At 42.6% G+C, this 23,645-nt stretch overlaps 2 protein-coding genes across 3 annotated transcripts in view; both read left to right on the top strand.

Annotated features, from left to right (window-relative positions):
- Positions 1–5,375, top strand: part of cfdp1 (craniofacial development protein 1) — a 39,994-nt gene extending 34,619 nt beyond the window's left edge. The window contains exons 7-8 of one of the 2 annotated variants that reach the window (XR_013504345.1): positions 2,821–3,804; positions 5,243–5,375. Coding sequence is in view for 1 of the 2 variants with exons in the window: in XM_078282989.1 (XP_078139115.1) it covers positions 2,821–2,911 (91 nt within the window). In the remaining variant the exon portion in view is untranslated. Of the gene's footprint in view, positions 1–2,820; positions 4,038–5,242 lie in introns of those variants that run through there. The other variant, XM_078282989.1, reaches the window with a different exon arrangement.
- A 2,977-nt stretch (positions 5,376–8,352) lies between these two features.
- Positions 8,353–23,645, top strand: part of bcar1 (BCAR1 scaffold protein, Cas family member) — an 82,271-nt gene continuing 66,978 nt past the window's right edge. Inside the window, exon 1 of the mRNA XM_078283089.1 lies at positions 8,353–8,489. Coding sequence (XP_078139215.1) covers positions 8,478–8,489 — 12 coding nt within the window. The 5' untranslated portion in view covers positions 8,353–8,477. The remainder of the gene's footprint in view (positions 8,490–23,645) is intronic.

Genomic DNA, 23,645 nt, shown 5'->3' on the forward strand with positions numbered 1-23,645 from the left:
ACCTTTTAAGGCCTTGGATTTAGATGATTAGAGATAGTTTTAGATAGTTTAGAGATAATTTTGCAGCTAAATTTAACATTAATAACATAAAGTGACTGCTAACATAAGTTAACATCATGAATTCACATCAGTCCAGTTGCTACCCTCTCCAGCTCTGCTCATCTCTCCACCATATAATTTTGTTGTCGATTTGATTTGATTTTATGTCCTAACAGCAGTTCAGTTTGCCTTTGTTTCCATCTGCTTCAACGTCTTCCGGGTAGAGTTCCACTCCAAATATGACATAACATGGCCGCCATGTGATGGAAGTGAATAGATGCTTCCAATGGGGAAAAGGCATGCGGTAAGGGCAGAAACAAGTTAATTTTATTCAACAGTTGTCTAGCACAACCCTGAAGACTACTGTGGAGATGTTGAATGTGCAGGTAATTGTGCTGGCTAAAGCTGTAAAGTCAAATTAACTCATTATTTTGGCATTACTGTATCTTCTTCCCCAGTGGGGGTTTCTACTGCTGTTGGTTTGGGAATACACACCAAGACCATACACTTTGTAGTTTTTTTCCCTCTTGACTACAAGGCCTCAAAGCAAAACAGTCACACACACACATAGACCACAGACAGCGGTGAAAGCAGGCAGATATAGCAGTTGAATTAGAGAGTGAAGTTGTCTCGGTTTCTACAAGTTACAGGCTGCAAGACGGGGCAAAATATCTGATCCCACGTTTAGCCCTGATTTATCTGGGCTGGGAGGGATGAATAGAGAGAGGGAAGGATATATTAGGAAGAGAAGTTCAGTCATTGTCAGTTCACTTCTGGTTTGTAAAGAGAGTGGAAAAAGAGAGGCTTAAGGGGTGGAAGATAAGAAGAGGGTAGAAAGGGAAATCACAGAAATAACGTCACGTCAACATGGCAGCGCACTCTGTAACGGTAGTATTATTTTTAAAGTTTATAATCTTCAAAATACATTTCTGTTAGATTTTCAGCATTCCCTGACCTTAAATCTATCAAAACACCTGTGCGGCAAATGCTAGAACATGTAAATTTGTTACGAAGACGCGCATACGGTTGCTAACATTCCACGCTAGCTAGCTAGCTAACGTTCCCAATAGGGATGTCAGTTTCAATTAATTTTGCTTTCGATAGGCCGACACCCATTAACCGGTAACCGGTTCATTTTTAAGAAAAAACGCAAAATGACGTGAAATACAAGAAAGTTGCGCTTTCTTTTTAGTCCGGTGCTCCATTGACTCAACTAGTGCAGTGCCCATTCGCCCCGCTGCTGCACAAAGTGCTGTTCGCTTGTTTATTCAAAGTTGATATTGAACGTGAGTGTGTCCAAATTGCACCAAATCCGACACTGCACGTCCTTGTTCCCCAGCAATACACCCGCCAAGTGTGAAGTAGATCGGACGAACGGTTCTCGAGATATGCGAAGGACATACACACACTCACTCAGACTCACAGACAGACAGAGATTCCTTGCTTTAGTAGATAGATGAGCTTTGGCGCCGCATTTCGAAGCGCTGTCCATTTGCTGTAATTTGCATATAAATATCTGCACTTGTTATGCACGTCGCGGCGTAGCCCGTTTTAATATTAAGTGCTGACTCCGCCCACCCGGGCCAGTTTCGGCATTCGCCGGTAGCAATTACAAGTGGACCCTATCCTACAGTCCCTGCTCTCAGCGGAGGGAGGGGGCTACGCTGTGTGTGGGAAGCACTGTGACCGTCAGACCTCTCTGGATTAGACAAGCAAGTAGAGAAAACAGGCATCAGCCGAACCAATTTATTGCCAAATGCTTTGGGATTCAACACTTCAACATTGCTTCCCATGGTCAGAAAAAGTCGCCAGATTTGTCGCTAGTCGCTTTTGAGAAATAAAGTCGCCAGGGGGTTCTGAAAAGTCGGTAAGTCTAGCGACAAAGTCGCCAAGTTGGCAACACTGGTGTATGCAAATTAACCTATAGACCGACATGCGTAACCGGTCAAAAATATTCTCGGTGGTTAACTGATTAACGGTTAACCATTGACATCCCTAGTTCCCAACTACCGTTAGCATGACGCTAGCCATTGCGCAGGAATGTAAGTTACATTTTTGTCTGTTTTTTCCAAGTCGGACCGCCGTAAAACACTGAGGTTGTAATTAGGATCTACCAGCTGTGAATTTCACAACTTCCGACTAACAAATGGAAGGCAACATTATTCCCATATGAGCTGAAAACAGCATTAATCATGGCGTAAGTGTGGATGGATGGCGGGAGGGCGATGGAACCGGAGAGGGGAGACTTGCTACCCGGGGGAAATAACATGTTTCTACGCTGTATGCATTTTATAAGTTGCTCCTTCATTGTCATTCCGTGCTTAACACACACACACACATACACACATACACACACACACACACAGTCTCGCCTTCCTCTGATGGCATACTTAGCGAACACAGCGTTGTCATGCAGTAACTTGAAACCAAGCAGAGGGACGGGGGCTAATTTAAAAACATCGAGCCAAATCAGGGACTCAAATCAAATCACTCCACACACACACACACACACACACACACACAAACACATATACTCTACAGGAAAGGTTGTGCAACTACTTCCTGTGGTCTTTGTGGTGGGAAAAAGGTGTGTGTGTGTGTGTGTGTGTGTGTGTGTGTGTGTGTGTGTGAGAGAGAGAGAGAGAGAGAGAGAGAGAGAGCACACTCCTGTATTCTTTTTGTGCCCTTAGTCGTGCATGTCAGTGTGTGTGTATGTACTTCATGATGATGAAAGTAGGTCTAACATTCTCCTTCTCTCTGTGTGTGTGTGTGTGTGTTTAGGTATGTGGAGCGGAAGAACTTCTTGGAGCGCGTCGACCACCGACAGTTTGAGTTGGAAAAAGCAGTGCGACTCAACAACATGAAACGATGACACAAAAACTGACGGAGAATGCACACGCACGCACACACACACACACACACACACACACACACACACACACACACACAGATTGAAGCAGATGTTTTTACTTCCTATCTCTTTCTCTCTCTCTAATGACAGAGTTGCTATTCCCCCAGTAATGTGAGCTCTAACTCATGGCGTGGCTCAGGTCTATTTCAGGACAGGGATATCTATAGCTTGAGGCTGTGTAATGGTGGTGTGTTTGTGTGTGTGTGTGTGCGCGTGTGTGTGAATGAATGATGGCCAGCCTTAAGTCAACTATTTGGTTAGCTCTGCTTCATGTTGTTGCTAGGGAGATTTTTGGTTGTTTCTAGGGTTTGACTGATAGGTTTTTTGAACGCCGTTACCGATATTTTTGGATTGAAGCTGCTGATAGCCAGTATTCAATATTCTATTTATTTGTATCTTTAAATTTGACAATTTTCATGTAAAAAATTCCAAGTATTCAGTTGTTTCACCCTGAATTTTATTCTTATCAGCATGGAAAAGCCTCTGAAACAGCATTTAGTCCATCATGGGACACTAAAACTCTCCACTGAAATAATAATAATACATATTCACGCATACAGTTCAAGTAAAGGGCTTCCCATAGACAACCTGCATAATCTTGATCAATTCTACAATAAACATGTAATCAATCAAACTGCATCATATCCATCATATCAGAGGTGGAGCACACTGACTGGACCAGATCAGATTTTTAATAAAAGGCCGATATTGGCCCCATATATCGGTCTAACCCTAGTTGTTTCTGTTTCATGCTGGCTATCTGTACAAACATGAGAGGAAGAGGAAGAGAGGAGGAAGAGCAGGGAGAAGATAACGGGATAAAGGGGAAGAGAGGCGGCGAAGTTGATGCAAAGGTAGAAACAGAGGAAGTTGTTTTTTTGTGTTTTTATGTTGGTTTGACTGTGGAGTCTAAGCACAGTTCTCAGTTCATACATGTGAATATGAATATTCAATAAACACAAACACTGATACTTTTAAGTCTATGTATATATGTTCCACTATATTCATTTAGTTAGTAGTACTCAAGGGTCGCAATCCACTAAACCCTAAGCTATGGCAAAGTTCCTGCATCTGACATCATTTACAACCACAACTTCCAAACCAACTTATGTCCACTACATTTCTGACTGATGACTGACAAGATATTATCTGGTCAGTGTGATAAATTATTAGATGTAGAGACTGACGAGATATTATCTGGTCAATGTGATAAATTATTAGATGTAGAGACTGACGAGATATTATCTGGTCAATGTGATATATTATTAGACCTAGGTCACCAAACTATCGGCTTAGAGGGAACATTGATCCCAATGCCCCCTGATGGGATTTCATTTTTTTGGCTTCCAAGTAGAGTTCTAGGGATTTTCGCTTGATCTTTGCACTCCGTTGTAATAATAATAATAATAAAAACTGAAAGATTAAATGTGGACTCGCTTAGGCTAAGGTATATACAGTATATCCCCATTTGACACTGGCTCACCCTTTCACCCAAAGGAACAAACATTACCTGTAGACTTTGATTTCTTTCTTTTACATTAAAGGTCACTTGATAGCAGTCAGTCTAAACCTAACTGACTAACCGACTGACTTCATGGACACCCAGAAATTTGTCTGAGTTTTTTTCTCACACATTTCTGAGGTTTTTTTCCTCACAAATTTCTGACTAATGTCAGAATTTCTGCATTTTTACTCAGAAAATTACCCCCTCCCCCCGGCTGTGGTTAAAATAAATAAATAAATAAATTCACCTACAATGGCCCTAATATTTTTCCATATTGAAACAGCTCTACTTGAGTACATTTCTTACAGTTCTTTAGCAAGGGGCAGATGATGTCAAAGTTTGACAGCTAACAAATTCACACAGTAAGTGTATGGAAAAATTCAAATGTTGGAAATTGTGGTTTACAGGTCGGGTAGCATCTGAAAAATGGTGATTTACTGCTCACATTACACACACACACACACACACACTCAGGCAAATAGTGTGATTTATATTTCAGGGCTGCGAGGAAATAAACCTCATATATATTCACACAGCTTATCATCCTTGAAGGTGTGCATGGGAGTGTTTTCATGATTCTGTGTGGTGAAGTGACTCCTGAACACCAAGCAATTCTGTCTCTGTCATTCTTCCTCTTTTTCTCTCTGTCTTTCAAAATCCTTGAAAGTCTGCGGATTTGAGAATAATACAATAAGGCCTTAAAGGTTTAGCTTTTGAAAATGAGTGGATGGTTTTTTAATTATTAAAATCTAGCATCCAAATCCATCATTCCTCTCTCTGTCCTATAGGATCAACAGTTCACATCTTGAGGAAAAGCCTCTGGAGCCTCTTGTGTTGATACAGCAGCAGTTGGAACTGAATGAGTTTCGACTTGACAAGATCATGAGGAATAAACAAGGTCTCCATGATGTCTAACTTTGATCAGTGTCATGTTTTGCAGTTTTGAGTCTTTGAATTTCACCAAACAAGACCTTGAAAGCCACTGAATTTGACGTCCAACTGAGTGCGATCTGATCAAATCACTACTAAATGTCACTGAAGTCACTTACTGAAGCTAAGATTATCCATTAGGGATTGTTCATATTTGATGTATCACAGGTTCACTTGCCAAATAAGGGATTCTGGATTGAAAGCTAAGGACACTTCAGCTACCTCTCCAAAAACAGTGTTTATCTCCAGCAAATGGCCTCTCTGCTCCTTCAAACCTCAGTGAATAGGTAAAAAGATACTCGACTTTGACACCAGGGAACAACAAAGCCTATTTAAATCCACTTTCCCAGGGCTTTAGCAAATCAGAGGCTTGTTTGAGTCATTATGGTTCCACGTAGAACCACTACCCTAACCAAAGAACCCTTGAAGAACCCTCCTTTTTCTTTGGGTCTATTGTGTGCTGCTCAAGATGGTAAAACGCTACCGTAAGTCTGACATGCATCCAGTCTGGTAAGGCTTTCTTCCCTTTCTTCCTCTCCACAGGATACAGTTGTACTGTCGCTATCCTAAATCCTGACCTGAGTGCAGATGGAAGAGACTATAAGCAGGCCGTTACGACTGTTAAAGTGGATGAGACTGGCGAGAATGACTTTCTGGCTTGTTTTCAAGCTCTTCATTAGCCGCTTAATTGGCTCCTTAAGCACAACTGGCTAATGAGCGCCTCCCATTTTCTCAGCGGCCTAAATTTAGTAGGAGTTACAGCCACAGGTTCTATGTGTTGTTTTGTGATTTGCTGTCGTTCTGTACTCACCATCACCATCAACATCTGCTAGCTTGGTGTACAGAGTATGTGATGAGAACAGTCTGACATGAGAGAGGTGTGTGTGTGTGTGTGTGTGTGAGTTTAAGAGACAAAGAGAGAGAAAGAATTATAAACTTTCGACCCCGTCTCCTACTGTAAGCTATTCCCCCCTAGACCCACCCCCCCTCCACACACACACACACACACACACACACACACACACACTCACCTCAACACTCCAGGCATGTGGGGCTGTCTGTCATCAAAAGGCATCATTTCTAACAGCTTCTGTGTGTGTGTGTGTGTGTGTGTGTGTGTGTGTGTGTGTGCATGTGCATGCTTGTTTGTGTGCCCGAGTGTAATTGTCTGTGTCTGTCTGTGTGTGTTTGGTTGTGTGTGTGTGTGTGTGTGTGGTCTAAAATAGCTGCTGTTATTTAAACCATCAAAGACACAGTAAACCCCGGGAGCACAGCAGGGAGCCTGAAAGCTTGCATAGCATACCTACAGTACACACACACACACACACACACGCACATACACGCACATACACGCTCACATACACACACACACAAAGATGTCTAAGAATAAGAGCGCTCAGTGGGAGTCATCTATTTATACTGTACATCATCCAGACTATCCAGACTATCTATTCAGATCACTGAAATGACCCATTGATCTTAAAAGGATTGTGAATGAAACGCTATCGAGAACAGACTCCAGCTTCTCTCTATTAGATGATGTGTGTGTGTGTGTGTGTGTGTATAAATAACACAAACCTTGATTTTTCTCAGTGTAATCAGTCTTAAAAGGATCAAATGTGTGCCACATGCTGAAACTGAGAAGATGCTGCTGGTGACATGAGATATTGTACAACACAGGGAGTAGCTAAACATACATGTCTGGAAAATTGAAATGACACAGCATGCATTAAAGATACAGTGCTACGCCTATTAACATGCTATTTTCAACACATTTGTATAGTGAGGACAACATGGGTCATTTTACATGTGGAGTGTAAATCGAGCTCTATTCATCTTCTGAGTCTGCTTTGATTCATTTATAAAGAGCCTAGGAGTGGCTGCAGGGGAAAAAATTTTAATGTTTCTCCTACTTGCCATAATTAGTTTGGTTGATTACACTGATTTATTTAGCCTGATATTTTGTTCAATAAAGAGTTTGTTACATTTATTTGCATGCTCTTAATGCAACTTGAGTGAGAGAACATCATGCGCGCGCCATGCCATGCCCTCGCGCCTATAGGCTACCCACCCTTTTAAATAGAGACTGTGCTGCCAAACTCCATTAAAAAACGTGGCAATTTCATGTGGCCTTAATATTAGCAAATGTACATATCTCGTAGAACATAACGTAAGGTTTCCCCTGAATTAGTATTGTCGTCTAGTAAAATCGGCATATAACCGATCCATCAAGCAGCACATATTAAAATAAAATTTTAAGTTTAAAGATTGATTACCACCACTTGCTTCCGCCCTCCACGGTGTATTCTGGAGGGAGAAGATCGTGTGAAAAACAGGCGAAGCAATTCTAAAAGTTGGATTTTGTATTCAAATAAGCGCTGCTTGGTGTATTTGACCACGACCGAAATGGAGAGCGGGTCATAAGAATTCAGAAAATATCGCAAATCTTGTCCTACCATGTATGTACGTTTGTCTACAAGCAAAGCAACATTAAACTGACAGATTTTTGAATGGAGCTTGACGTGAAGGTCTCTCTATCCTGGAGAGACGGCCCCTTTAAGCGCGGACTTGATGATCCCGTAGGAAGGACAGTACGGTAGGAGCAGCAGACAGCACAGCGGCAGAGGCGGTGCTCTCTCCCCGTTCAGTAACGTTACAGTCCGGTCAACGTAACGGTTAACGGTACCGGCGCCGTTTAACCTCCCGAATCACTACTGCTTCGTTTACTTTGGTGTTTATTTGAGGATTTGGCGCAGGGATCCGTCGAGGACGAGGGCGACCGGTGGAGGGAGAGGGAAGAAAGGGAGGGAGAGACGTGGCTGCCGGACATTCATGCAGCTGGACTGCTGCTGCTGCAAAACCCACCGTACCCCTGCTGCAAACACACACACACACACACGCGCGCGCGCGCGCGCACACTCCAAACTCAACACCCCCACCACCACCACATACTGTAGATGCTTACTGAGTTCAACATGGAATGGATGAAGGACTGACACTTGGGGAGCCGTGAAGAAAATCTCTTTCTCTTGGAAAAGTAGCATCTGGGAAAAAAAGAAGAAGAAGCCAAGGAGAGTGACAGCACCCAGCAAAATGTCTGTCCCTGTAAGTATGTCAGTCCTGAAGCTGAAACAAATACTTTTACAGGTAGTCTGCTTTTTTTTCCCTGTTAGCAATGTTGCATACAACAGAGGGTAGTGCAGAAATGTAATTTGTTCTCAGCTCTTTTTCGTACCTTTTCCCCTTTATTTTTAGAGGTGCTGGATGTGAGAGTGCCAGTCACCCCGATACGTGCCGTTCGTTCTTGAACTGAGAGAAAGCCGAACTCCGGCCAATAATCTGGTATTTTAATGTTGCATGTTGACAGGCGAAGGCTTTTACCTGGCAGACCCAGACTTAACCACGTTTAACAAATTGACAGGAGCCACTCTTCAATCCGGCACACACCCATTACACCAAGCAGCACTTATAAAATGACAACTTTTAGAATTGGTTCGCCTGTTATTCCCACAATTTTCTTCCACCAAAATACAGCGTGGACAGCGGTAGCTAGCGGTGTAAACCAATTATAGAAGTTGAGATTTTATTTGAATAAAGTGCTGTTTGGTGGTTTAAATGTATGCCGAATTTACCAGAAGAACAGAATGATTGACAAAAGGTCTTAAATCACGTCGTAGCAGGTACGTAGCTTTGCTGATGAGCAATGGCGCAGTAAACTCAATTTCTGAGTGGAGTTTGGTGTGGTGGCACGTATCGGGGCTAGAGTGCCATCCGCTATTCTTGGCAGTCCTTGTCTGTCAACGCATTTAGACAGCTGATGCTGTTGGTACTTGCGCGCGTGTGTGTTCTTGTGTTTGGTTTTATATCAAATTCCCGCTTTTCCACCCACATCATCTGTGAAAGTGCCGTGTTCTTGGAAATGGCTGCTCGTTCTTTGTAGGGATCTGGTCTTGATGGAGCTTGTTGTATTGTTTTCTATCACATTCCTCGGGATCTGTTTCCACACACACTGCCTGGAGGTCCTCTGGCAAGCTCTCTGTGTGCGCGCGCGTGCACGTGCACTACTGCTGTTTGCTGCCTGTACCTGTCTGTCAGCGTTGCCAGCTCACTGCCCTCAGCTACATTTTTTCTAATACTAGGCTACTACTATTATAACTAAAGTATACACGAGTACTTGTGGTTTTCTATCTTACCAGCTAGTTAATTACAGTTAATTACATTCACCTGGCATCCCAGGTGTAAAATAGACCCTGATCAGATGGTTAGAGCAAAGTTGAATTTTCCCAGCGTTTCCTCTGGTGGGCGGAGCCATAACGCATCAGTAGTAGTGCACTGTTGCATGTGGGTCACCCACAGATCTATATGGTGTAAAGTCATAGTATGAGTCTCATGTAGGGCGGGTGGCCCACCCTGACTGCTGGCTGTTGAGGAAAGCCTGGCTTATGTAGATCTAGTCAGCCCGTTTTAGCTGTGGAGGCGACGCTCGCTGTTCACCTTCACAGTGTGGCAGGATCTGTTCTGATCTGCTAAACTTGGCATTCACACTGGGGCCTGCTGCTCCCAGCTATTTGAAGGCACACACACTAGAGCTTCAGAGCCGTGTGTGTGTGTGTGTGTGTGCGTGCAGGCATGTCTTCATGCCACAAAGGGGGAGAGAGTGTATTACACACAAAGGGAGAAACTGCGATGATGGATGAGATGCGCACAAAGTGAGTGTGTGCATGCATATATGTGTGTATGGGTATGGGCATGCATATATGTGCACTTGTGTGGCAGAGTGAGAGAGAGTGACAGTGTGGAGAAAGAGAAAGACTGACAGTGAATTCCTCCTCCGATAAGCTTCCATCTTCAGTGACAGGAGAGAGAAAGAGAGAGACAAAGAGAGGGAGAGAGAGAGCGAGCGTGACAGACAGCAGGCTCCACCATCAGTAGTGGCGCGGCTTCTCAGCAGGGAGGAGAGAAGTGGGTCTTCACCTCCTAAAGTTTGTCTGTTCACTTTTGTTTGAAAAATACATCTGGTGTTCTAGCTAGGAAATGAGAGAGAGAGAGAGAGAGAGAGAGAGAGAGAGGGAGTGAATGGGACAGAGAGGAGAACCGGCAGACAGACAGACAGACAGACAGACAGATGGATGGAGGAGCGGCGTCCCTCAGGGCTTGGGCTGATTGATATTGCAGAGTTCAGGAATGGAGCAGAAAGGCAGTAGCAGCTGAACTAGGATTCGACTGATATCAGGGTTTCCAAATGCCGATACTGATATGCTTTGAGTGAATTTTCAGATAGTTTCCGATATTCTTTCGCTATAATTTCTGATAGTTTTGCAATTACTATCATAAATACTGTAGTAAATGAGACACACACACACACTTATGCAGGATTTCAAGGTGGTGGTATTGTTGGTTCAGCAGCAGGTTGTCATGGCTACAGAGGAATAATAGCAGGTGTTGACCTACCTGACTGTCCCTTTGGCTACTGCTGTTGTGTGTGTGTGTGTGTATTTGCTATGTGAGAGAGAGCAAGAAAGTGCATGGAGCAGTGTATTTGTTGTGTGTGTGTTACAGATGTTTGTACTTACTATTTAAATATCCTTAACACACGCACACACACAGTGTCCAGGTAGCCATTATCACCATCATCGGCGGCATCATCACACCGACAGCAACATGGTAGTGACCCCCCGGTCTCCACGACGACCGTTCCCATGATCCCTCTCACCTGGCCATTTCTAATCTCTCTCTCTCTGACTCACACACACACACACACACACACACACACACTTTCCATTACGCAGATGAGTGTGGGAGTTCGTTCCTAGAAATGGAGCGTTGGAGCTGACTGATGTTAAACTGAGTGTGGATTATCAGTTTATTAATGATGCACTGATCACACACTGAATTCAATTCAAGCTGGGATGCTTCATGTGTTTGCTTGCTGTCATTCTCTGTTATGGACCAAAGATATATTAGGCCTGGAGGCATAGTGCATGTTAGTGAGCAGGCATTTCCACTACAACAGCATAGATAGGGCTGGGTGGTATGGTCTAAAATTCATATCTATACTGTATATCATGGTCTTTAGGGCGTACTTCACATAGTTCTGTGGTATTTGAATGATATTATGCAAAAATGGCATTGCAATCAAAAATTCTCTCTTATCCCTAAAATAATGCAACTCATATTTCCTCAAATAAAATGAAATTTTGCTGCATAAAGTCAAAACTGAGTTTCGTCTAGCCAACACACTTCTACACACTGATGTCATGTCAGTATGCCGGCATACAATGTAAACTCTACACAGCATTACTAACTATGTTCATAATCCTCAGAATACACTTAAATTACATTTTCAGCATTGCACAACCTTAAATCTATCAAAACAGCTGTGGTAAATGGTTAAACACCGTGGAACACAGTGGAAAGTAGCTAACTGCTAGCATCAGCTAAGGTTATGGATAGGTGAACTACTGGTGTGGGCAGGTGTTATCTTCAATATCATGGATGTTTCTTCAGTTCAGTTGCTGTAGCCTTTGAGTTGGACCTTCTTGGCTAATTTGGCTTCCAGTTCTGCTCATCTCTCAATGATACTGAGGGTTAGGGTTTTTATATTTAGTGTGCTTGCCATAGGCAGAGCACACTCTTACTATCTTGCATACTTATTAGTGTGCTTGCCGTAGGCAGAGCACACTCTTACTATCTTGCATACTTATTATTCTTTTTATTCTTATTCTTCTTATGGACAAAAGTTTAGGATGCATCTCCTCCTACAGTTTTTACAGTACATAGACATATTAGACATCAAAATGTGCGGCTCATTGAGGAATCGTTCGTTTTTATTATCGGAAACTAGACATCCAGACGAATACGTAGGTACCAGCCATGTTATGTAACATAGCTCCAAAGTCGGCAAAGTTTTTGACAAAGGTAAATGGGCATGACTATTTTCAAACGGGTCCCTTGACCTCTCACATCAAGATATCTGAATGGCTCATTAGAACCGCAAGAGTCTTAGCTTTACAGCCATATCTGACATATGTCAGCTACATAGGGTATATGAGCTCCAGGGTACTAAAGACACAGTGTTCTGCATGCAGTGAAAAGATGTTATTCTCGCCTTTTTTTCTTTCCCTATTTCTGCACACTGTGGTACCTAAACAGTCATGGAATTGTAGAAATTGGGTATGGCTGCAAAGCTGAGACTCTTGTGAATCCAAAGAGCCCAATTGCATTCATGTGTGATGAAATATGGCCTCATAGTAACCATTTCAATGTGATGACAGCATTTTTTAAAACTTGACCTTACTGTATAAAATGACATGAAATGAAATGGTCGAGCTCATTCATGTCAGTGCTTCGACACAGCCAGCAGATGGCGACAGAGACCATGAGTTCCCCACATGGGCTTTCTGTCAGCCTCGGCGCTGACTTTGTGATGCGTTTATGATCCTTGGAAAGCTGGGAATCTGTAGGTTCGTTCGATACCAAACATGTTGCTGTGCAGTGATGAGAAAAGTTTCCCAGTGCCTTTGAACGCAACTGGTTCTGTTTACTGAGTCTAGTCTGTCAAAATGCTAACAATTGCAATGCTGCACCGCTTAGCAAAGCTAGTGAACGCCAAGTCTAAGGGCAGGGGCATTGCAAGGGCGGCAAGCACACTTAAATTTTCTTTAGAAAATTTAGCCTTTTCTAGTTTCAAGTTTTTGTCCAAAGACCGGTTGAGTCAGCCGTGGTCTGCTTTGCTGTCTTCCCCGTAGTGTTTGCCACCTGCAAGACCTGCATCAAATATGGCCGCCGCGTGAATAAGGCAAATGATGCCAAATCTTGTGACGACGGCTATTTGGACAGCATTTCAGTTTACAGGTCAAGTGAAATGACGAGGCTCTACTGGTAGACGTGATATAGCCAAAATGCATAACACAGAGCAAATTCATATCAATTCATATCTATGCACCTTTCGTACTGTTAATACACAATTAATCCAGACACGTTAATTTTCATTTCATTTTTATCAGCTCGGTGGAAAGGCAAAATCTTGCCCCTCATTGTTTCATCCACATTGATTCTTTTCATTTGACCTTTGGTTTTTTTGAACTAGTACATCCAGGTCAAGAGGAGTTTCAGGAAGGGTAAAACCTCGCTAACCAAATTACTGAGATTAAAAAGTCTGATCTCATTTGGTCTTTTTCCCTCAGACTGAGAGAGGTATGGAGAGGGAGCGAGGGCGAGAGGGAGATGGAAGCGCTAACATGGCATTAGCATGGCGGCCTGGCATCGCCTGGGTTAAATCCTCCCGTAAAGCTTGTTGTACAGCACATTTGGGAGAATGTGATTGCTTAGTCACACGGGCTTAGCATGCAGGATTTTATTCTGCATGTTAAAATCTTAGGCTGGGAAGCTCTCGTCATGGCACTGGCTTCGTTCGCATTCTTTTCAGTAGAAAGACAGCCCACCTATGTGTTCAAGACAACCACGATACAATGTAATAAATACGTTCAATGACAACAAAGTCTGACTGAGCAGAATTCTGTTTATTTCTGAGACACAGATCTTTCTAGCGATGGCATTGGCTGCTAGAATGTAGACAACAATTTAAAAATGTCATTACAAAGTGACAATAATATAATTTGGATGGAGAGCTTGTGAAACTGTGATGTGAAGCATCTCATTTGTGTTTACTACAGCAGAATAAAATGAAGCTAATATTGCGATACGTGTTGTCACAATTTTGTATTGCGATATATAATGATAATAATGCTACTTACAGTACCAAATGTTAAACACTGTGTCGTTTAAACTATGGGTCGGAACCCAAAACGAGTCGTGCGCCTTCACTGAGTCCTTGGGTATAAAATTTGCATCCTGGGATAACCTAGCACGGATGTGTAGGGGTTAATCCTCCGGGATAAAGCTCCTCATACAGGATATTGGAATTACATTATAATCTCTTCAATGCCACATGCCAACGCTTATATCGTCCACCATTCTGTGGCTTCCCGGCGCGTCTCTACGGACGTAAATTATCAGTACGATGCAGAAATTGTCTACCTCCAATGTAACCTTTTTCCCTTTTGTGCATTTCTTTTTCTGGCTTTTTTCACAGAAATTGACAGCTGACTTTGTGGCCCTTGAGTAGATGTTGTAAAATGTCAAAAAAATACATGAGCGTCAATGGAAAAGGCCTTGAATTTTCCTCCTCAATTCCTCAAAGGTTCATTCTCATAGGACACTGTCTGTCTAGGGCAGAGAAGGGAATACTTTAAGACACAATCCACAGTTTAAGCCTGTTAAGGTGTCTGGGAGGAGAAATCAAGCGCACCTCATGCTGGGTGCTTTCTTCCTGTTGGCCTCATCCATAAATGCATGCTGTCTAAATGCAGACATGCATACATTAATAGGGACATGCGGGTTTAAAGTTTAATGTGGGCAGAAATGTTCATACATACATACATGCGTGTGTGTATGCGTGTGTGTGTGTGTATTTAGCCTGCACTCAGTCATAGAGCCATTCATGCATCTCATATTCCATAAATACATGCAAAGAATATACATGAATACATACATACATTTGAGTTGATAGGGGTTCTTTAGTGTGTGTGTGTGTGTGTGTGTGAGCCTATTCATCTCTCCTTCCCTCTCTCTTTACCTTATATCACTCTACTGCTTCCTATCTCCTCCTCCATCGCTCTCTCCATCTCTGTCTCCTTCATTTCTTTTCCCACAATTCATTATAGATCCGAACAAATGAGGCTCTCAGCTTTCTTTCTTTCTTTCTTTCTTTTTGTCTTTCTTTCTCATCCTCCCTCCATCCCTCCTTCGTCATAAGTCTCTCATCTTTGCTTATCTCTTCTCTCCTTTTCTCATCCTCTCTCTCTCTCTCTCCCTTTTCCTCTCTCACTCTCTTCCTCGATTGCCTCCCCCCTCCTCTTCCCCACCACCATCACCACCACCCTATAGTAGGATAGGCGGGGTTTCCTGGGGCTGTGAACAGGGGCTGCCTGGCCAGTGCAGTGATAGGTGTGTGTGTGTGTGTGTGTGTGTGTGTGTGTGTGTACGCTGGTAAAGCTTTTCACATCCATATTAATCATCACTGCTCAGGGATAGAAGCCCTCCCTCCCATCTCAATGCACACACACACACACACATACACACACACCTTGCATCTCAATTTCCCCCGGCTCCCTACGTTCTCGGCAGGGGGTTGCTAGGGGCAACAGGAGGGTCCGCTCCATGTGTCAATCACATACTGGGAACTCTGTGTGTGTGTGTGTGTACAGTATTTGTGTTGTGAGGATAGGTAGACATGAGTCACAGAAATCTATTTTGAGAGAGAAAGTGACAGAGAGAGAGAGAGAGAGAGAGAGAGAGAGAGAGAGAGACTAGTGTGTACCATGGGAACACAGAGCAGCATCAGTGAGTGTTGTGGTAGATTGCAGTATAAGGCTGTCAGGGTGGAAAAGCCTCTGAAGCAGCATTGAGACCATCATGGGACATTAAAACTCTCCATTGAAAGCCAGACTAATGAAATAGTTTTAGATGGGTTAGCAGCTCCATCCATTTTCAACCTAGACCCCATTTTCCATCCCTCCAGTGAACAATACTTGGGTTCTGGTGACTTGGGACTTGACTTTGACTTGTATTTTGATGACTTGAAAAGGTTTCTAAAGTCTCGACAAAAGATCTTGTGTTTGTGTAAATGACTTGAAAGTGATGAGATTTGTTCCAGCAGACGACTGAATTTAAATTCTGTTTTCTGAATTTGTATGGAATGATTGAATTTATTGAAGTTGAAACTGATTATAGAAATCAAACTCATGATGCTCTTACCAAGTTTTTATCCTATTAAAACCATATTGCATTGAAAAGTCCTAGATATTTAGTTTTCTTTAAGATATTAAATTGATACTGGACTCTAGATTTGTTCTGACTTCACTTGCTGTTCTACATTTAGACTTCAGACTTGACTGACATGGACTTGACTTGGTAATATACATTTAGACTTGGGACTTGACTTGAAACTTGTGCCTCAAGACTTGAGACTGACTTGGGACTCGAGCAAAGTTGACCTGGTCACACCTCTGGCAAATAATAAAACATATCGACTAGCTGTGATCAGGGAGGAACCTCCATCATATCAGAGGTGGAGCACACTGACTGGACCCTATCCCATATTGCATTAGGTATATCCCCAAAGAGAGAGATGTAGAGAGAGAGAGAGAGGTAGAGACAGACTCCCAGCCTCAGATGCAGAAGTGTCCTGCGGTGGCTATCAGCAGATTTCACACATTGCTGCATCTTTGTAAACTCTCTCTCTGTCTGCTGAAAACAGTGCAACACATACAGCTGTGAAGCGTTATCTAACTGCAGCAGTTAGCTGACTGGTTTCTGAGTGTTTCGGCTGGAGTCAGCACAGCAGAAATCAGCACATTCATCACACACACACACACACACACACACACTCATATACACACAGCTGCAGCCACCGAGAGCAATATCACTTTAACACATTTATATTTATACAGGTTTGCACCGATATATGGGGCCGATATTGGAAATCAGGTCTAGTCAGTGTGGTCGACCTCTGATGATGGATATGATGCAGTTTGATTGATTACGTATTTCTTTGGTTTCAGTGGAGAGTTTTAGTGTCCCATGATGGTCGAAATGCTGTTTCAGAGGCTTTTTTTCCAGGGGAGACACTGAATCCTTGTCATTTTTGGCAATTTTTTGGTCTGAAACCGGTCAAATTCCAAATCTCATATCAGTCGAAGCCGGTTTTGTGGAGTATATAATGTTGTGTGCTCGCTGAAAGGATGCCGAGTCCCTCTCCATGCATCCATTAGCCATAAATGTTTTAGTATTGATTACCCAGTATGCTGCTAGATAGCTTTTATCGATTGTTTGACATGTCTGCTGTATGTACAATACAGGAATTTGATGCATTGAACCAAACACCAGTCCGTTTTCTGTGAAATATTTCACACTCATCAGTAAGCAGATTTTTTTTAATTAAAGGCATAGTCCACTTTAATAGGAAAAACCATTCTTCTCATATTGTCTTCCTCCATGAAATTTCCTGATATTTTCCTCCCTCCTGTCATCTTTCCCTCCATCTCTCCCCTGTTTCTCTCTCTCTGACTCTTCCTCCATCTGTCTCTCTATCTCCATTTGCCAGAACATTCCTAAGCCAGCAGAATCCCCCACAAGAATTCACTGTGTGTGTGTGTGTGTGAGTGTGTGGGGGTGTGTGTGTGTGTGTGTGTGTGTGTGTGTAAGCGAGAAAAATATTGTGTATTGGTGTGTGCTTGGGTGTATTTTACTGTTTTTTCATGGGGTTTTAGTGTATTTTAGGGTGCTTTGTGTATTGAATGTTAAAACACTGTGCTTGTGGTGGCCCAACAGTGTATATACAGTGTATAGTGTGTGTCCGTGTGTGTGTGTGTGAGAGAGAGAGAGAGAGAGAGAGAGAGAGCGAGTGAGCAATGATAATGAGGAGTTATGGAGATATGACAGACTAACTGCACATTCCTCCACTGTCCTCTATCAATCTCACTGTCACTGCATTCTGTGTGTGTGTGTGCGTGTGTGAGTGTGTGACAATGTGGGAATGGTATGTGGAAAGCTGCGGTTGACATTGCCTCTTCCCCCTTCTCTCTCTCTCTCCCATATGGCTCCCGAATAAATTTCTAAAGGATTTTTTGCTCGGTTTCTACTCTCCATTTGAATCCTAAAAACTATAGGGTCAAATGTGAGAGAAATGACCCATTCATTTCCCCAACGTGGGGTCCGGAGACCACCAGGGGTCCTTGAGGGGGTTCCAGGGGGTCCCCAGCAAATTGATTAATTGTTAAACTTCAGCTTTATTTCATTTACAAGAAGTTAACACAGTTAGAGAATGTAGAAAAATGACTGTTTTGATCATAGTTTCTCTGTTATCTCTCTACCTACAATACAGATAGTCATGGAATTCTGGACAAAATCATATCTTGGGTTTGAGAGACAAAATCTCATTCAATGGGGGTCTGTGGCCGTAATGTGGACTAAATTTGGGGTCCTTGATATGAAAAAGGTTGAGAATCACTGGTGTAGGCTACAATCATGAACAAAGAGAGAAGATTCTTTTGGTTAGAAACGGAGTCTGGCTCACATTTCATCCACTATTATGCAATATAATCTCATGTAATAGCCCGTGACTTTTTGTCAAATTCCCCACAGAGATCAAATCCTTTCTTAAACCCAGAGGTTTAGGTACATGCAAACATTATTCCTTTAGGACAGCGCTCAATGGAGAAGTTGGCAGAACTACATCAAATTTAAATTTCAGTCACTAATGTAACTTTTCCACTGCTCTTCCCTTCCACTCCTCCTTTGTTTCGTTCCATTTTGCAGTGGCAATGGATGAAGAAGAGTCTTGGTCTTTTGAATCCCTGTCAAGAATCTAGGTAGAGCTTCAATATTGATAAATGATTCAAATAATACAAAAGATATTGGAATCTTTTTCACTTAGCAACCTAATTTTCTTTTTTAAATTTGTATTGTTCCCATATGAGGGATGCAGGTACCTTTTGACAAGAAGCCTGCATACCAAATTTAGTGTCATTCTGACTCGTCGTTCATAAGAACATGCAAGGAATTATGGGAAATGGAGTCTTTGTTATTATAAAATAGCAACATCTTCAAAGGGCTGTAATTTGCTCAAATCTCAACATATTATCATGTGGTGTGACAGGTTGTTTTAATATGTTTCTGACCACCCCAACATATTTCAAGCTGACTGATTACTGTGGCATGATTTTATAATCCACTGAATTTTTTGTATCAAACTTGAAAAATGAATCTATGTGCGTATCTATGTACGCACTCTCTTTGTTTTCACATAATATAAAACCTCATGGCCAATTCTTCACCAGATTGGAAACTCGAGTGGGTTTTGATTATTTTCAGCCGTTCTAATGAATTCCATTTTTTTTCCTCATTAATTACATTGTGGAATGGGAATCAGTTTGTGTGATGAGATTTTTTTTTTGAAAAATTCTCAGTGGGTTTTTCCACATTTTGACTGTTTCTCTTTCGGTTGCTCTCTCTCTCTCTCTCTCTCTCTCTCTCTCTCTCTCTGTCTGTCTCTCTCTCTCACTCTCTCACTCTCTCTCTCTTCATTCTAACCTGCAGTATCTTTATTCAGCCTTTTTAAATCACTGCTTAATGCACCTTCATTATCTACACGCCTCTGTGTGTGTGTGTGTAGTGGTTTGTCTAGCTGTGTATGTTCCTGTTTCTTTGTCACTATGTCTTGTGTCTGTGCTCCACTAATGGACACCAATCCATCACGCAACACACGCACATTTGCTCTCACACACATACACACACACGCGCGGTTAAGGGCGGGGCACAATGACTGAATGCTCTGAATGCGGTTGTCAGTAGAGTAAGACTGATATCTGGGACCGATATTGGCCTTTTATTACAAATCAGGTTTTTCAGTGGAGAGTTTTAGTGTCCCTGGTCTAAATGCTGTTTCAGAGGCTTTTCCACCCTGACAGGAATAACATTCTATAGGAAACACTGAACATTTGTAATTTTTGGGGCATGAAAATGGTCAAATTTGAATATATGGAATATCAGTACAAAATATGGACCTTGAAAAAGCCATGGAGGACATGGCAAAAAGGAAAGGAGGAGATAGAAATAGTCAGAAAGGAAGAGATGGAGAATGTTTTCCCATAGACCATAATAGCTATAACTCAGGTTTATCTATTATATATGAGGAAATGTTGCAAGGGATCTCTTTTTATTCCCCATTTTATTCCCCCCTTGCTGCCCACATTGACCTGTTCACTCCATCCATCCATCTATTCATCCATCCTTTCCCATCCCTACATCACTCTCTCCTCTCTACAAATGTGTGTGTGTGTGTGAGCGAGAGAGAGAGAGAGAGAGCGCTCTCCAAAGTATGAAATCACTGTGAACATCCTCTAATCCAAGCTATAGCCGTGTCCTAGCTGTGTGTGTGTGTGAGTGTGTGTGTGTGTGTGTGTGTGTGTCCTCCTCCTACAGTGTGTGAAGGTTACAGGTGATGTTCACATTAACATTTCCCAAACCGGAACCCCCTCCATGAATAATGGATTACTCGTGTGTGTGTGCGTGTGTGTGGCATCGTGCTAGTGTTAATTTAAAGGGCTTACAGAGTTTCCCTTCACTGTGGATTGTGTTTTTTGACCATTTTTTTTCAGCATCTCTCTTCTTGTTGGAGGAAATCACTTAACTATTACAGTTCTTTATGTAAATTGGAAAAGCCTTTTGAATCATAATTTAATCAATTTTAGATTCAGTTATTCATTACAGTATGTAATAGGGATGGGGCAATATGCTTATCTCCCAATACAATTCGATACACGCTATGTGGTTCACGATTCAATACAACCACGACAAGTTTGACTGTGCAGAATTCTGTTTATTTCTGAGACACAAGTCTTTCTAGCGATGCCATTGGCTGCTAGAATGTAAACAAATGCAAATTGCGATATATCATCCCATTACACCTATGGTATGATAGGTGTGATTCAAAAATGATTCAAAACCTTTTATATACATTCAAAAAACACACGATAGCCAAATACACAATAGGAATGCTTTCCTGAACCTGTGGAAGGCATCGATTACTTGATGGGGACATTAGCCGGCCGCTTCTCTCCTCTCATTCGTCTGCCTGACCTTCTGTCCGCCCTTCACCTCTCCGTCACCCCTCTGTTAACTTCTCTCCATCTCTCCGGCTGTCCTGGCCGACCTCCATCCCTCCCTCCCTCCCTCCTTCTTCCCCTCTGTCCTGTCCTTTCTCCTCCTCGCCTCAAGTAGAAGCAACGTCGACTTTTGTCCTTACCTCTTCCCTCCGCCCCCCCCCCCCCCCCTTTCCTTCCATCCCATCCTCCTTCCCTCCCTGTCTCCATCCCTTTCTACCGTGTCAACAGTCGCAGGGAATTGGTCTGAAGCTATTTCGTTAGTATGGGTTTCAGTGGAGAGTTTTAGTGTCCCATGGTGGTCTAAAAGGCTTTTTCCACTCTGAACAGAACACAGATCCGGAGGAAATACTCAATACCTGTCATTTCTTTGATTTTTTAGCATGCAAAGCGTCAAAATTTAGAGATATTGAATATCAGCATATCACCAGCAAGTATTTGCCTTGAAAAATCAGTCCAACCCTACTCTGTCCTCCCCCTCTATATTAAGATGCCACTCTTTCTTTCTCGCTCCCCTCCAAAACCATTTATCCGATCTTTAAAGTGGACAGCGCTGCCTCTCTCCCCCCTCGCTCATTCCCTTCATCCATCCATTCCTCTATCCCTCCATTCATCCTGCCATTTTCCCCCTCCGTCCAATCCGTCCTCCCAGTCGGAAATGCCTCGTCCTAGTTTGTCTGCGGTTGACCTCTCACCTCGCTCATGATGGGGCTCTGTATCACGCCTGATTAGATGATTTACAGACGGCAGAGGAGGGAGGGAGGGAGGGAAGGGCCGAGAGAGGGGAGGGGAGCCCGGGAGAGATGGATAGGGGGAAAGAGGGAATGGGAGAGAGGGATAATGAAACGCTAAATGGGTGGAGATGGTTAGAAAGGAGAGAGGGGAAGAGAGAGGGCATAATGATGTGAAGAGGTAGATATTAGTGCATCTAGACAGAAAGATGGAGAGCTTTCTGCAATTTCCCTTGCAGACACTTCTTCAATCACACATTCCGTCCCTTCCTTTTACCTCACTCCATCTCCGCGCATTCCCCTCTTTCCTCTTCCCTTCTATCGCTTCTTCTCACCACCCTCTCTTCCTCTCTTCGGTCTCCTTCCTTTACGTCCCATCGACTCCACCAGGCCCAATCTTGAACTGAACTGAGGTGGTCTTTGTTTGACATGGACTTGGACAGAGGTGGTCTTGCTTTACCTTACCTTCTTATAACCCAAACTAATTCAATGGATATTGAATTAGTTTGTCCAGGCTCTTCTATATCTTTGTACATTTAATACTTTTAAATTAGACAAATTTCAGGCCAAACGGAATCCCCCAAAATTGGAAATGTTCAGTGTTTCCCCCAGAATTTTATTCTTGTCAGGGTGGAAAAGCCTCTGAAGCAGCATTTAGACCCTGACAGATACTAAAACCATTGAAACCAAGAATAATAATAATACTAGGAAGGAAGGAAGGAATGATATTCATGCATACTTGTGGTATCCGATCTAAATGTCTTATTAGAAACAGTTGAAGTTTAGGTCTTCCCATAGATAACCAGTGTAGTTTTGATAAATTCTACAATAAATATAGAATCAAACAAACGGCATCATATCGATATATACTCTATAATGTATCATTCAGCCTACCTTCCATTGCAGGGACTTGGGCTGTGGTACTTTGGTGAAATAACCTAACTGGTAGCTTCATACAAAAATAGAGACCTTCAGTACTGCTGTGTTATAGGATCAGTGTCATCAAGAACACTTCCACCGGACATATTGCCGATCAAACCTGTGATCTTTCCATTAATGGACGGTCACGCTGATGGTCCACACACACACACTAGAGATAACCTTTCAAAACCTCCAGTCCAGTATTTACAACACTTGGCCTCCCACCACCGTCAGCAGATCTAGCATTTTACCATCCGTTTTACCTCTCCGCCTTAAACCAGACCATTAGTTTAATGTACAATCCACTATTTTCACCAGGAAACAGTCATTTTTCCTGGCTTTTAGGGAGCCTGAGGCGACTGCCACGGGCGAAGGGTTCCTCTGCATACGGAAGATTGACTCCCTTAAAGTACAAAATAAGGTTCGGGGGCAAACACACACCTATTAATAACCATTCAAAAGCCCCAGGCAAGGAAAGTGCACTCCGGAATTCCTTAAGAAGCCTTATTTTAGCCCACGCACAAAACACTTTGCGTGGTATTCGGTGGTGTTATAGTGGGGAATAGTTCAATATTTTCCTTTGAGCTGCCTAAGAGTTTGATAGGCACTCTGAATTTCCATACGCAAATATATTTGTTCTACACCTGGGAACGTTTGTATGAGTATTAGCCAGATATCCACTTAGAAAGTAGTGGGGAAAGAGCTTCCAAAATGGCCCAAAATGAACAAAATGAAGAGATTGGAAGTGTCCTAGATGCTTTTTGATGTCTTGTTGTGCTTCAATGGGCATAAATGTTAACCTTTTGCATTTAAGGCGCTTCCAATCTCTTTGTTTTATTAATATAGCCAGAAATGAGAAGTGTTTGTCCTGAACCCTTAATTGT

The sequence above is a fragment of the Centroberyx gerrardi genome, chromosome 4 (genome assembly GCF_048128805.1).
Source record: "Centroberyx gerrardi isolate f3 chromosome 4, fCenGer3.hap1.cur.20231027, whole genome shotgun sequence".
In the NCBI taxonomy this organism is placed as follows: Eukaryota; Metazoa; Chordata; class Actinopteri; order Beryciformes; family Berycidae; genus Centroberyx; species Centroberyx gerrardi.